Source organism: Adiantum capillus-veneris, chromosome 15 (assembly GCF_014529385.1).
Source record: "Adiantum capillus-veneris isolate H3 chromosome 15, ASM1452938v2, whole genome shotgun sequence".
Taxonomy (NCBI): domain Eukaryota; kingdom Viridiplantae; phylum Streptophyta; class Polypodiopsida; order Polypodiales; family Pteridaceae; genus Adiantum; species Adiantum capillus-veneris.
This window is the reverse complement of record NC_140945.1, coordinates 36,404,659-36,419,690: the sequence shown is the minus strand read 5'-3', so window position 1 is coordinate 36,419,690 and position 15,032 is coordinate 36,404,659. Positions and strand designations below refer to the sequence as shown.

General features: G+C 45.1%; 1 protein-coding gene across 9 annotated transcripts in view; it reads left to right on the top strand.

The window, feature by feature from the left end:
- Positions 1 to 15,032, top strand: part of LOC147440523 (uncharacterized) — a 106,211-nt gene that overhangs the window by 39,891 nt on the left and 51,288 nt on the right. For 5 of the 9 annotated variants that reach the window (XM_086530240.1, XM_086530241.1, XM_086530238.1 and 2 more), the window contains exons 5-10: positions 8,778 to 8,849; positions 8,933 to 9,010; positions 9,096 to 9,191; positions 9,547 to 9,675; positions 9,797 to 9,886; positions 10,181 to 10,333. In XM_086530240.1, the coding sequence (XP_086386366.1) occupies positions 8,778 to 8,849; positions 8,933 to 9,010; positions 9,096 to 9,191; positions 9,547 to 9,675; positions 9,797 to 9,886; positions 10,181 to 10,333 (618 nt within the window). Of the gene's footprint in view, positions 1 to 8,777; positions 8,850 to 8,932; positions 9,011 to 9,095; positions 9,208 to 9,546; positions 9,676 to 9,796; positions 9,887 to 10,180; positions 10,334 to 15,032 lie in introns of those variants that run through there. The other 4 variants (XM_086530243.1, XM_086530244.1, XM_086530245.1 and 1 more) reach the window with 3 other exon arrangements.

The following is a 15,032-nucleotide window of genomic DNA, read 5'->3' as shown; positions in this document are numbered from 1 at the left end:
GAATGAACCGCAGATAGTAAGAGCACAAGCCCAGAAAGCTTCGAACTTCGGGAACATTCTTTAGTTCAGGCCAATCGCCCGCCCATCTGCACTCCTTTTGCTGAGATGATGTGCCTCAAGAAATGTATCTCCGGTAAGAAAAACTCACTCTTTTTGGCATTGATAACCAATCTATGCTTCCGCAATGCCTGAAAGACTTGTAGCAGATGATGTTTGTGCTCTGTTGCATTCTTGGAGAAAACTATAATGTCATAAAAAAAAGTGCCCACAAAAGATTGATACTCTCGGAAAATCCTATCCATCATTCGATTAAATGTTGTTGGAGCATTCATGAGTCCAAAAGGCATCACAAAATATTCATATAAACCAAAAGTTCTCCGAAAGGCTGTCTTGTAGACATCTCCACTTTTCAAGTCAATTTTGCTGAAGCAAGAGGATCCCTGAAGTCTGTTGAGAATATCATCGATCCTTGGAATATGGAATCGGTTCTTGATGGTGATTTTATTGAGAGCTTTATAATCAATGCACATTCTCCAAGATCCTTCTTTCTTTAGTACTAGCAAAACCGGAGAACAGTAAGGTGATGTGCTAGGTTGGATGAGAGCCTTTTTTAGAAGTTCTTCACTTGGTTCATCATTTCTTCATTCTGGGCTTGGCTAACTCGATAAGGTGGCCGTTTTTTGGTGGTGGTACTTCCAAGAATCAAATCAATTGTATGGTCCTCAAGACGAGGTGGAGGTGACTCGCCTGGTAGCCTTCAGAGAAGCAATCAGCCTGTGTGTGCAGAAATTCTTGTCGTTCTTTATCCAATTCAGACATATTGGTTCGTTGTTCATCATTTCAATTCTTTCAAGTAGATCGAGTAAACGAAAAGTTGGGTTTTATTAATTTCGAAATGGTCAAAGCCGATACAATAGGGAGGGACTCCCCCTTCAATTTTACATCAAGCACAATCTTCCTGTCCTTCTCATTCCTCAAAGTCGCTTTCTTAGCTCGATAGTCAATCACGGCATTGTTCTTGTGGTACCAAGGGATTCTTAGGAGGACGTTACACTCTTCTAAAGGCATGATGTAAAAGTCTTCGTTTCCTAAATACCATTGACAATGCAAACGAAGTTTGCCTATGACAAGTGTAATGGAAACATCTCGTCTGGGTGCCGCTAGAGTTGCCTCCGCCTGTGGCCCCATTTTGTCGAGCGTGATTCCAAGTCGAGCCGCCAGTTCGGGTGAAATGAAGTTGGCCTTAGCTCCTCCGTCAAAGAAGATGAGGGCTTCTTGATCTCGTACTTTGCCCCATGCGCGCCAAAGTTCTGTGCTTTCGTCCATCCAATTCGGGTCGGTCCCCATACAATCTGGTACCAGTCCTGCTTTTATCTTTCCTTTCCTGCCACATTCTTCAGCTATTGTAGAGCTCTTTGGCCTGTCTTCGGATTGTTCTCGTTGTGCCTTTGTGGGGCACTTTGCAGAGATGTGTTCTTGTTCTCCGCAGTCAAAATACTTCCCTTAAGATAGTATGTTCTCTTTTCCTTGGTCAATAGGGGTCGTGCATCCTTTTTTTTCTGAAACTTCTATTATCATTTGTTGAATTCTGTCTGGTCTTTGGTGTCGAAACTTGATCAATGGGGTAAGTCAGGTTACCCAAATGCATAGCAAATCCCCCCTTAGCATGTCCCATCAATTGTTGTATGGACTCGGATTTCTGCTCAAGGCAGTAATCTCGGATCTGAAAAACCGCTCGATTTGCTGCTTAAAAGTGACCTTCTTGAAAGAAATGGCTGGTAGAAAAGCATCCCAAAATCTCTCACAATAAGCATCCAAAGTGTCAGCCTTGGTCATCCGAAGATGGTTCCAAGTGATCATCACATCTCGTTTGTACTCTTGAGTCAGCCAGGAAGAAATAAAGAGCCGTTTGAATTTTAACCACTTGGTAGGGGCTTCTTTCCGCAAAAGAAGAGTGGACCACCATGTTCGGGCATTTCCTTTTAAGAATGATGTTGCTCTCCTGATTTTGGAGTGCTCTAAATAGCGCCCTCCAGAGAATGCTATGTCAAACTGTTGAATAAAACCTAGAGCCTTGGGAGCTTCTCAAAATCGTGAAGGATTCAAACTTTACTGTCTGTCTGCCCTCCTTAAATTTCTTGGTCTTTTTTCCCTTGTGCTCAAGAAAATCATATTGGTTGGCTCTGTAGAAGTGTTTCTACTTTGAGTAGAACATGCGGTCATCGGAGTCCAAACTATCAGAGAAGAATGAATCCTTAGTAGAACTCTCAGAAACATGTCGAGATCTACTCTTCTTTGCCTTCTTCTTGTTCTTTCCAAAACTCTGATTCTTTCTTTGTTTCTTGCCCTTTCTGTCCTCTTTGCTCGAATCGGAAGGGGAAGCGATGTCTAAACTGTCAGAAGAGGATGAATTGGACAGTCCTTCGAAGCATACATACTTCTTTTGTTTTCTTGCACTTGGAAAAGAAGATTGACGACCAAAATAACCGCGGTAGTCAGTCTCGTTGTTGCGTTTCTTCGATGGTTTCTTCGCCCCCAAAAGTTGGTCGACTCGTCTTTCGACAATGTCATGAAGTTCTTCTTCAGTAAACATCCCAAGGGTAGGAGGTTTCTTGAGGGCTGGTTTTATTGGTGAGTCAATGGCTTTCTCCCAATGTGTATGCACTTCGTCAATCGGGTGTCGGGTCAAAAATTTGGCACACTGTGGATCCTTTGCAAACTGGAGCATCTCCTTTGCGCACTCATCAACCTGTTGTTGACGTTGCATCTCCATTATAATGCGTAGGCTGAGGTGGCCCATATTCGTGATCTGCTAATCCATTCGAATTGTCCGTGTTGCCTCCCGTTCCCAAAGTGGCAGGAGGAGTCGTGTGATTCTTGCTGGAATCCATGTGTGTCGCGGAAAAAGGGATCGGATTTCCAGGTAGAAGAGAAATCGGCTGTGCTCTGATACCGCTGTAACAAACTTGGGACACCCCAAGTCTAGAATGTGGCACGACACACGAGAGAGAATCACTTTGAAACACTTCACACTTAATTCACAGTTCAATTGAGTTGACTCGGCCTGTCGTAGTTCCGTGCCTAAAGAGAATGTCCCCAAAGACTGGTGTAGCGCGGATAATGTGTCGTGCTTTCTACAATGTGGGTGCCCCTCAGTGCAATGTGCGTGACAATCTCACTCAACAAATGGAAACTCTCTCAAACAAAATGAAACACAGAAAAAATGGATAAGAACAGAGACACAACAGTGGGCCAGAACATGTGGACTCGACTAGCTCAAAGAACCATGTACAGACTCTGGCATGGCAGCACACTCAGCTCCAGCCCAGGACTCACAGGTACACATGGGGGTGTCGAGGCTCAAATGTGCAGGGCTGGTGAAGCGGTGCTCTGTGTAAGACTCTCTCTAGACGGCTATCTACAAGCTGATAGGAGAAGATGATGGTAATGACCCAACGGCCCATAAATGTGAGCCACCTAAGCCAATCTCCAAAGTGAGTGGTGGTGGTGACCTGGCCACGATGTCCACTAGACCACCGTCCGTATCTTGCCACGTGTCACTACCCAGCCCAGCCCAGCCCAAGAGAGTCCGTCCAGTGTGAACCAAACCCGACAGTTCACACCAGACCAACTGTACTAACTGAGTGTCTTGTGAAAGTAACACTGTAGCCTGCTACAGGTTGCCCGCCACAAGACCTCTCACCGTCCCGGTGAGAGGAATACTGAAAAAACTGTGAAAGAAAACCATTAGGTATTGCATCTGTACATCCTTCATGAAGCAGGTTCTAGGCCCAAAAGTGGAGTTTAAACACACTGCACTGCTAAAAAATGATGTGCTACAGCAAAGAGATAAGCTCAGTTTGATTCTAGTGCATCATTATCTGCCCTAACCATAGTGATAGTAAAATGACTTGGTCCATGCTTGCAGTTGCAGACGAACTTGCCACATTTTTTGCAACAACACTCTTCTCGCAGGGAGGGATGACCATAAGCCCGAGTAACACCGCAAATAGGGTTAAGCTATGGGTAGCTCCATCATGATGGCAGAACAGAATGGCAACCAAGTGAATGCATCGAGCCATCTTATCATGCAGGTGTTGGGGGAAAAATTTTCTGAGTCTGAGAAGGGTGGGGAAGGCTAGATAGGGGCAAGGGGTAGGTAGGGGCGAGGCAAGGGAGGTAGTGGGTAGGGGCGAGGTGGGGAGGGGAGGGGAGGGTAGGGCAGGGGCGAGGGCAAGAAAGGGTAGGGGCGAGAGGGGGTGGGTAGGGGCGAGTAGGGTAGGGTAGGGGCGAGTAGGGGGAGGGTAGGGGCGAGAGCAAGAAGGGGTGGGTAGGGGCGAGTAGGGGGTAGGGTAGGGGCGAGTAGTGTCATACCATTTTGAAAGTGCAGGTTGAGGACAGAGCCAACTATTCTCAGCAAGACAACTATCAGGAGCAGGGAATTCATCAAGCAGGACCTGTTCTGTGAAGGGATTTGGATAGACACAGAGGTTAGCTTCGTTCTGGTTGGAGAAGCAGACACCAATGGGGCTGAACTCTTTTTTAGGGGATTTCTTCCCGTTTCTATGATTCTTCATAGGCTCACCAAATTCAAAGGCTTCCACCAAGGGCACATCAGGAGTAGCTTCTATGACCTTCGACCATTGAGCTGGCTCAGGTGGCTCATTGGAAGAGGGTGTACCTTCAGTCAAAGAGTGAATCGAAACTCCAAAACAGGGCATAGATTTGGTAGCATCCAACCACTCCAACAGATCCTCATCTGACCCGTCAGGTGGACTAGGCTGTTCCAATTCGAGGCTGGTTGCTAAGGACAAAGAACTATGTTGCACCACGGGATCCATATCACCTTCTAAGAGAATGGGTTGCATCGAGGAGCCAGAATTATGTATCCACATTGCATCATTTCCCCAATCGTGGAGTGCTTTAGTGTGTCGCAACCATGGCCTACCAATCAGCAAGGGATAACCTCCCTCTACCTGGGGAAGATTAATTACCACAAAATCCAAGTTGAAAGTGAAATCTTGTACCTTCAGAGGCACCTTGTCGACTATGCCCACTGGGTAGACTATTCTCTGATCGGCCAATGTAACAGGGAAAGGAGCAGGTCTGGTAGGCTTTAGACCTAAAGCTAACATAGTGAACGCGGGCATCAGGTTGATGCTAGATCCACCATCCACTATCACTCCTGAGAATTGCTGACCTAAAACGGACACTGTCAGGCGAGGGCTTCTATAATCAGTGAGTGGAGCAGCAGGATTGGATATCATATAGGACTCTGAGGGTTGTACAGGGAGGTGCCCGCCACTAGGCCCAGCCCCCGGGTACAGAGATTGAATGACTGACAGGGTGTCACTTCTAAGTGTTGCGTCGAGCCTTAGCATGTCGTATAGTGACACTTGCTGAAAAGTATTTTTCAAGATGGCTTCTGCTGTGGGCTTGGCGCCTTCGAACTGGGTTCCCTTTGGGACCTTAATCTGTTCCAAGTCAGCCACTGCTTCCAAGAAGGCTCCATCAATGTCAGATAACAGGGAAGTTGGTTTGCTCTGAGCAATTTTGAAGGACTCGTCCTTTGGGTCAAATAGACCAGCTTGAGGAAGTGGGGACTGGCGAGGTGGACCTGTGGGCAGACTGAGACCAAGAGCTGCTCTTTGTGCCCGAGTAAGGACACCAACAGGCTCCTCCACTTGCAGTGGCTTAACCACATGAGTAGCAGGTGATGGTTGAGGCACGGTGTTCACAGTAATCAAGTTTATCTTCGAGAAGGTGAATTCTTGCTGGTTTTGAGTCGAGCTTGAAGACGTGGATGCCCTTCGCGTGGGACAATCCTTATTGTAGTGATCCTTCGAATCAAGGGAATGACGACAAGGAGGGGACCCCTCAGGTAAAGGACACTTGCTATGATAATGCCCATATTCTCCGCATCTGTAGCAGAGTATGGGCCGATTGGAAGGACGAAACGGGGGACGAGGTGGTTGCTGCATGGAGTTGGAGGCTGAAGTGTAGAAGCTCTGAGGGGTTGAGATGGCATTAGCATTATAAAAACTTTGAGTCGGGCAAGTACTTGACATACCTTGGACAGCAGGGGTATTGAGCAAAGGTGGCATGTAGTTGGGATGGTTGTAGTGGGAAACCATGTTGGATGCTGGTGCTAACCCCTGTTAGAGAGTAGGACCAAGACTTTGCTGTATTTTGTGCAATCCCTTTATATAGTAGCAATCCTTATCTTCATGACCCGATTTTTCGCAGAAGTTGCAATAAGAGCGAAGGGGACAGTCCTGTGGAGGGTGTCCTGGAGAGCGGCATGAACTACACCATACCATAGCCTTTGTCTCCTGCTGAGACCTGACCATGTCAGCACAGACAGCACGATATGCGGAAATCCGTACGGCAAGCCACATCAGCACCTCAACGCGATATTCGGAAATCTGTACAACGAGCCGCTCGCCCCCTTGAATTATCTTAGTGTCCCCAGGTCCCTGTCGGTAGGTGCCCATAAGTTGGGACACTTATTAGCATGCCACGTCATGAGTTTGTGACAATAGACAGAGCAAGATGATGCTTTTAAAGTTTGCACGAAATTGTATTAAAGAATCTTAGTGTCCCGACCATGGACTTATTAGCCACTCCCACCCTTCATCGTGCATCAGGCGCACTCTCTCGTCTTTACCGCTCTGTCTTACAGGGCATAAGCCATAAGGAACCCAAGACATGGCGTTCATGGATTCGGCTGAATACTTGCAGTTTCTCCTCGATAAGCTTCGCGACATTCTTTTGCGGCATCCTTAGCAGAATCTCCCGATGCTGCAAAGTTTTCAACAATTTCTGAATTACATGGTACCCCCTCTGATGTCGCAGGTGGTACCTCCTCTGACACCAGAAAGTACAAGAGCTTCCAACCTGCAACCTTCCCAGCCATCTATTCCGATCGGGGGAGTCTTCAAGAATATGGTGCAGCCATCTGACCTTGATCTAGTGCAACCATCTTTGCCACCATCGTTGCCCCCACCACCACCGCCACCAGGTTACAATGGTTGGAGCCCGTATGGATACCCTTATTATCCGTACCTGGGATACCCGCCTAACCAACCGAAAGATTTTAAGGATGGCGGCACGACAATCAAATTTTTCACTTTTTCCGGGGTGAAAGATCGAAAGAAAGCATTATAGTTCCTACATCAATTTGACAACATCTATGCTGTGGGGAACTATACAGAAGAATCCATGATTTCTCGAGCAGCAGGATTTCTTAGAGATAATGCGATGCAGTGTTGGAGTTCAATCGCGACACAACCGCATGCTCCAAGGACCTGGCAAGATTTCAAGACAGTATTTGCACATAGTTATATGACCCCAATGACAGCATACGAAAACTTAGCAAGCATGATTGTCCCAAATCGGATGCTGAAAAGGCAGAGATGGCAAAGGTGCTGTACTGGTCGCACAACCTTATGTTTGGGATATAGGGTGGACTTCTCTCTTGAAGTCCGGATCTTGGCAAAATGGGGCAACTTGAAAATGCTTGCCAGAGAGACCATGGATGACTATAACCAAAGGTTTCTCAACGCGTATCTTCTGGCGTCCTTCCATAAGTTCATTTCCTTGGAGGCCCAATGCGAGTGATACACCATTGGACTACCATCACCATTGCAGGAATATTGTCTCTCCACGCAAGTCTCAACCATGCAAGAGCTTATGGACCATGCCACGGTCGGCTACAAACTGATGAAGGGAAAGCTGGAGTTAACCTTTGGCCACTAGCCAGAACACTTGGCAACAACGAACAAATTCTGGAGAGTCTCGTGAAAGTCAACCGCAAAGTCCTCATTTGACGCCTCACCCCCCCCCCCCCCCCCCCCCCCCCCCAAAATTGAGAGCTGACCATGGAGGACATTGAGGCCATATTGCAGAGACCCATGAGAGAGTTCATGGGATGATCACCATTTAAACTTTGTCCATTGTGCACCTCATTAGCCCACATGTGATTGTACCTCTCTCCTTACGCTTTGAGCTGATGTATTTTGGATGATGATGATGAAGATGTAGGTTAGACTTACATACCTACCCACTTTAGGTATCCTTATTTATTTTTATTTTTATGTTCCCCTGACACTGTACCAAAGTCACATATGGATGTAACCTTTTGGTCTCATAGGTCATTTTGGCCTTTTGAAGACGTTAATATAACATTTCACTTCTCTTTCATCCCCCTCGTGCTCCAATGTCACCAACCACACCTTTCGTTGCACTTTGACAGAAATACGCCAATCACGTGCATCAATGGTGATGATAGATACCATCTGATAACTACAAGGGCAATGACTCATTACACAATATAAATGCCAGACTTCAGATTCTAGAACGCTCCAATCGACTAAAGGAGCCTTTGGTGGGTAGTAAAGTTTAAACACCACGGCCAACACCGTGGCCCAACCCCTACTGAAGTCTTGCGAACGCTTGTTAGTGGTTGTCGAATCTTGCTGTGTCTCATGTATACAGTATACTCATTGTGTGCGGCATTGCAATAAACCAAAAGGAAAGGACTTTGCACAATAGAGCTTGTGAAGCAAAGCCTTTGCATTTGCAAGTGTCTTGATGTTAAAGTGTTAGTGGTTGCAACCACAAGGCCAAGGAACCTCGACTGAGTGGTCAAGTTTGTCTGGGTGTGAGCTATGGATGTTGGAATACTGCTAGATAAAAATGAGGGAAATACCTTGAGCTTGTCGAATGTCCTATCTCTTTTTGTTTGTAAAATTTGGATGTTTTTATGCTGCCTACAGGCTGAGGGGATCCTCAAGTACAGCCATAATGATCCTGTGCAATGTCTTGCTTACAATCCTGTCACTCAACAGGTGATTTTTCTTGAGCTGCCAGCACAGTATCATCATAAATAACACCTTTTGTTACAATCTATATTTACTCCACCCAAGTTTAGTTGGCCAGTGGAACTTCCAATGACTTTGGAATATGGTCTCCAGAGCAAAAGTCTGTTTACAAACGGAAAGCTTCCAAGGTGATCAATAAAATCAGAGGCTCCCTGTGGTCCTTTTTCATCCTCGTCAACACTTGCCTAGTTTGTTAACTCAAATGTACTGCAGGTGTTGTCAATATCTTGGAGTGCGGATGGACAATATCTAGCTTTGGGCATGTACACTGGAAGAGTTTCTTTATGCAATAGAAGTGGGGTCGAGCAAGTGAGTCTGCTCCCATGTGAGATTGAGAATCAAAATAAGAAGCATTGGTGGTTGTGGTGATTTTTGAAGCACCCACCCTTTCCTGACGTCTTTATCGATATGTCCAACTCTGCTTTTCTTGCTGTGACTGTCACTTTGTGTTCACGAATGTGCTCCTTATTTACTGTGATTGATGGAACTTGCCGACACTTCACCACAATTTTATAAGCTTGATTTTTTTGTGTGTCAAATTATCTCTTACCACAAAGTCATTATTCAATTATCTGATTGGATTTTTTTTTGAGGTCTCATTGTGAAATGCATGCTAAAGCCGTTGACGTGTCTATTTTTCTTACTCTTTTGATATGTATGACAGATGAGAATTGAACGAAGTGCACCCGTTTGGACATTGCAATGGAATAAGACACACAACAACACATCTGACACCTTAGTTGTTGGATGCTGGGATTGCACCATTTCTTTCTACAACTTATCAGGCAAGCAGGTTTGCAGCCTTGCTTATGTGGGCATATGTGTGACTTTTTAATGGACCCTTAATACATGAAGAGAAGTTGACCTCTATGGACTCGGACTCAAACAAGCTACTTCTCTATTGCACATTGCAGGTTGGCAAAGACATAAATTTGGGATTTGAGCCTTCCTCAATCACTTATCATAGCAGAAAGTTTTTATGTATAGCAGGATTAAATAAACAGGTATTTTTCCAGTTGCTCTTGAAGTTTAGACTTAAGGATGCGTCTGTTTTCATGAGAATGACTTCTCATGGACTAATCCCTTTAGCAATACCTTTAGGCAGACCTGCAAACAACGAACATCAAGTTCTCTGTACATAGCTGAAAACTGTGGTTTCAATGTTGGTAATAACAGAAAGTGTCACTTTCTGATGTCTCGTGTGTACCCGTTTTTATGATGGGAAGTCAAATTATCAACATTTTGGGTCTTATTTCTGACAAATGGGTTCAGTTTGTTGTGATCCTGCATTGCCTCAGGTCCTGCTTTACACAAAGGACGGAGTGAGACTCGTGACTCTCTGCGAGACATCAGATAGGGTATGGACTGTCAAATCGCATCCGAAGAAAGATTTTGTGGTCTTTGGAGGCAATGACGGTTGCATTTCCATGCTTCAGATTATTTATTTAACGGTATGCCTGAAGCAACTCTTTGGTGTTTGAAACTGTTGTGTGTTCTTTTTGTTTAGCGCAGGCCTGCATACTCTCATCTGGGATATCTATCACTCATCTCACCAAAGATAGGACGGATTTTTTTGAGCTGTTCTCTCCTCTGCTTACTTGCTTCTGAAAAGAATATGGCGAGTCCTACTCCCCTCCAAAGTCTCAATGGTCATATACATATTGTCAAACTCGACGAGGAGGAAGCGTAGAAATGAAATGTTATATTAACGTCTTCAAAAGGCCAAAGTGATCTATGAGACCAGAAAGTTACAATGTGGTGGATCTGATACAAAGTCAGTGTAACAAAATAACAACATAACAAAACAAAATACTATGGAATCCTAAGCTGCTCGATGTGAACTAAGCAAAGTAAGCAGCTGGTTGGGATAGCTAAATAGCTAAATCACAGGAATTAAATCTTATCAAATCAGCCCACTTGCCTTTCCTCGCATGCATCCACACCCGCTTTCTAAGCAAGGAACCGCTCACTTCAAATGCATGTAACTCATGATGTATGAGTCCGATTCACCGGCTATCAAGCATGACTGAAAATACTTATGGAAAACCATCTTTTAGAAGTTCGACCAACCCGAAACTCTTGCAAATGACTAAGCAGAACCAAGCCTTTATACATATATTTTACAAGAGCGCTCCAAAAACTCAAAGCATTATCTATGTACTTGAGGCTAGTGAGCAAGCTTTTTAGCATGGATAAGTGACTTTATCTTCATCCAAAAAATGCTTGGCATAGCTTGCCAACCCCCCTATCCTGCTTGATCATTCTCGAATGAGCCCTTGGTTCATTCTCTTGCATGCTCTTGCGAGAAGGTGCAGAGGATGGAGTACTGGCATTGTACCGAGTTCAAGCAATATAAAGAAATATTGAAAGGGGTGCCAACGTTTGGGGCCAATGCTTTCTTGGGGTGGAACTCCGCCACTCGCCGTCTCGTGTGTCGTGCACTCTTTCAGTTAAGTTGTTATTTGAAGTGCTTAAAGTTGTTCAGATAAAAGATTTTTCAAGTCATCGTTTTTCTCAGAGGTAGTGCCATGCATTGGTGGATGTCTATAGCTACCAAGCCGCACACTCCAAGGACTTGGGAAGCTTTCAAGAAATTTTTTCGTGAAGTTACATGCTTTTTGGTATCTTCCTTCAGAGTGCAGATTCTGGCAAAGTGGGGTATCCTGAAATGCTTGCCACATAAACCCTAGCAAATTAAAACTTGAAATTTCTCGACATCTCTCAGCAGGTGTCTATTCTCGAACCGATAACCTTGGAGGTCCAGTGTGATTGGTATATCTTGGGGCTACCATCATCGCCATAGGAACACTGTCTGCCGAGGCCTATTTCGACTATTTAAGAGCTTATGGGCCATGATGCGGTCGGCTACAACCTCATGGAAGAAAATCAACCCTAATGTTTGTGCAAGTTTCAGTACGGAAGCTTGTTGACTTCTGAGCTCGATTGATGTCGAGAATTCTTTTTCAGTTTGAATTAGCAGTTTTTTTAATTTTGTTTGAGAACTTGTTTGGTTATCCTGTTTGGAATTTATTTGAAATGGATGGTATCTGTTTTGAACCAAGACAAACCCGTCTTGGTGCTGATTTGATTGTTTGACTCTGGTTTTAATATTGGTTTCAATGATTGGTGATTTTACACCCGGGTGGAGTAGTGAGAAATGATGTTTGAGAATGCTTGCACATACTCATCGTCTAGACCCTTGTGGCTATTTGCAGGGGAGCTATTGAAAGTGTTGTTTTTATTCATGGCCCGGACCGTTGTGGTTATTTACGGGGGGAGTATTGTTGTTGTTACCCATGGCCCGGACCTAGATGGTTATTTACTTGGGGAGTATTAAGAAGTCTGAGCAGTGGTTACTCTCAGCACCTCCAAACGACGCAGGCTGTGGCCTGGGGAGCTTTTGGCTGTAAAAGGCCTCTATATCTCATGGCCCGGACCTTTTTAGGTTATCAGCAGGAGGAGTGATGAGGGAGTCGTTGAATGGCTCATGGCTCAAACCAAGATGGTTATTGTGGGGGGAGTGCTCATCAGTAGCTTTATTTTTCTATGTCTTGTAACATGCATATGTGAGCATTTGTGTTGCATTGTGATGTGCCAACCTCTGAATACTCCTAATTGGATGAGATTTTTCTGGGAAACCAACAACCGAGGATATCAAGAGCTCCACTCTGGAATGAAACTACTTATTAGATGAGATTTTTTTGGGAAGCCAACGACCCAGGATATCAAGAGCTCCAATCTAGAATGAGAGAACTGATTGTCGCTCGGATTGCCCCTCGGAGTGGCCCACAAATTTTTTTGAGCTAACTTGAGTTGTTTTGCAGATATGTTGTAATCGCGAACGATTACTTTCTTTCAAGAAGGGGGGATGTCACAAATTGCTGACGTGTCAAGAGCTCCAATCTGGAATGAGAAAACAGATTGTCCCTCTGAATGACCCACAAAAATTTTTGAGCTAACTTGAGTTGTTTTGCAGGACGATTACTTTCTTCCAAGCAGGGGGGATGTCACAAATTGCTAACATGTCAAGCCACTGAAGAACAGTGTCACAAACTGCTGACGTGTCAAAGCCTTGAAGAATGGAGCCAACTTGCAGATCTTGGCCGAGGGGCCTAAACCCTAAGAAGAACAAGTAATAGAAGAAGAAGTCCTACCAACTTATGGGGACCCCGTTCGATGGGGCCCCAATGACATAAAAGAATTAAAATAAAACTGGACCCACCCACCCACACACACGAAGCTAATGATGTGGCAGCAGTACGAACACTCCGAAAATCACGCTGATAGTGCTACGTGGCAGGCCGTACGGATTTTTGCGTTTTGTGCTGACATGTTGACGTGGCTAGCTGTACAGATTTTCGTAAATTACGTTGACAGCTTTTGGGCATTGCTTTTTAACCGGATGCTTTTGAGTTTGAAGGCTTTTCAGGTAAAACTGCTATTGGGGCCTAGGGCCTTTAAATATGAGGCCATGGGCTCATTCTCTGGCATGCTTCCTGAAGAAGATGCAGAGTCTGGAGTACTGGCTTGTACTGTGTTGATACAATATAAAGAAATACGGAAAGGGGCGCCAAGGTTTGGGGCCAATACTCTCTAGGGTGGAATTCCGCCACTCCGTGTCTCGTGTTGTCTCTCTCTCTCTCTCTCTCTCTCTCTCTGTTCAATTGTTATTGAAGTGCTAAAAGTCTGTTCAGTCCGTTTCTTTCTATTGGCACGTGGTGCCCGTCTTGTGACACCTGGGCGAGGGGTTTAAACCCTAAGAAGCAACAAAAGAAGTAGAAGCGGACGAGAGATTTAACCAACTTGCAAAGTCTTGCCGAGTGGCCTATTTTTTAAAGAAGAGTTCCCACCAACTTACGGGACCCCGTCCGATGGGGCCCAAGTGACCTAAAGAGATCAAAATAAAGCAGGACCCACTTTTTTTTTTTTTTTCAGAGAAAAAGATCCTTCTATTAGTTAATGAAAACTGCCCATAGGGCTACATCCACCTCTGCAAGAGAGGGCTACAACAAGCATGATGGGGAGACTCTCCCAATGAAAAAGCAGCATATATACAATGAGGCTATATCAAGAGATGGGAGGAGGGAAGAGCCACACAGGTGGACAGTAGTGCCATCTGAGCACCCCCTGGACTATGGTGTAGAAAGGCCCAGGGCGCCAGAGTCGAAGGAAATAAAAATAAAGCAGGACCCACTTACTCACACACACACACACAGAAGATGCTATCACAAAGTGATGACGTGGCTACAGACAGCAAAAACCCTAATTTCTGCCAAAAACCCTAAAATTCCTGCAAACCCTAATTTCTGCCAGAAACCCTAATTTCCGGAAATCGTAGAGGTGATTTTTTTTTTTTTGGGTGGAAATTTTAGCAACGCAAATCTCAGCTTTTTGCTATGATTTGGGAGAAAGAGAGAGAAAAAGAGAACTTGCTTTTTACTGACTCTCATTGAGAGAGAGAGAGAATCTGCTTTTGCTTTCAAGCTTTTGGGGCTCTGCTTTTGGGCATCCCTTGTAATCTTTAAATTAGTGGTGAGGGCCTCACTTCTCAGAGCATCTAGACGCAACTCTGAGAGCGAAACCCTAGCCACTCTCTTGTACTTTGATCTGATTAATATAAAAAGAAATACCGAAAGGGGCGCCAGTCTTTGGGGCCAATATCTCTAGGCACGGAACTCTGTCGGTCCAGTGCAAATCTATTGTGATCTGTGAATCGTTTGAAGTGGTTATTTGGTGCTGTCGTGATTGATTCTTGACTGGGAGTGTCGAAGTCTGTTACAGTGGTATCAGAGCACGGCCGATTTCTCTTCTACGGGAAATCCGATCCCCAATTTTTTTTCCGCGGCACCTATGGCTTCACGCAAGGATCAGTCGACTCCCTCTGCATCTGGAGATGCGGGAAGGGATGACAACGAAGATTCTGGCAGAGAGTATGGCCCGGCTCGGCCTACTCAGGCGGAGCGGCGAGAGATGGAGGGTCGCCAGATGATCGGCGATGCAACGAAGCTGATGCTCAATTTTGCGAAGGACCCAAAATTTGCAAAATATATGAGCGAGACTTCTTTTCAAAAAGTGCATGAGCAGTGGCAGAAAACCACTACACCCACTCTCAAGAAACCTTTTGCTCACAAGAAATATTCAAAGAAGGAA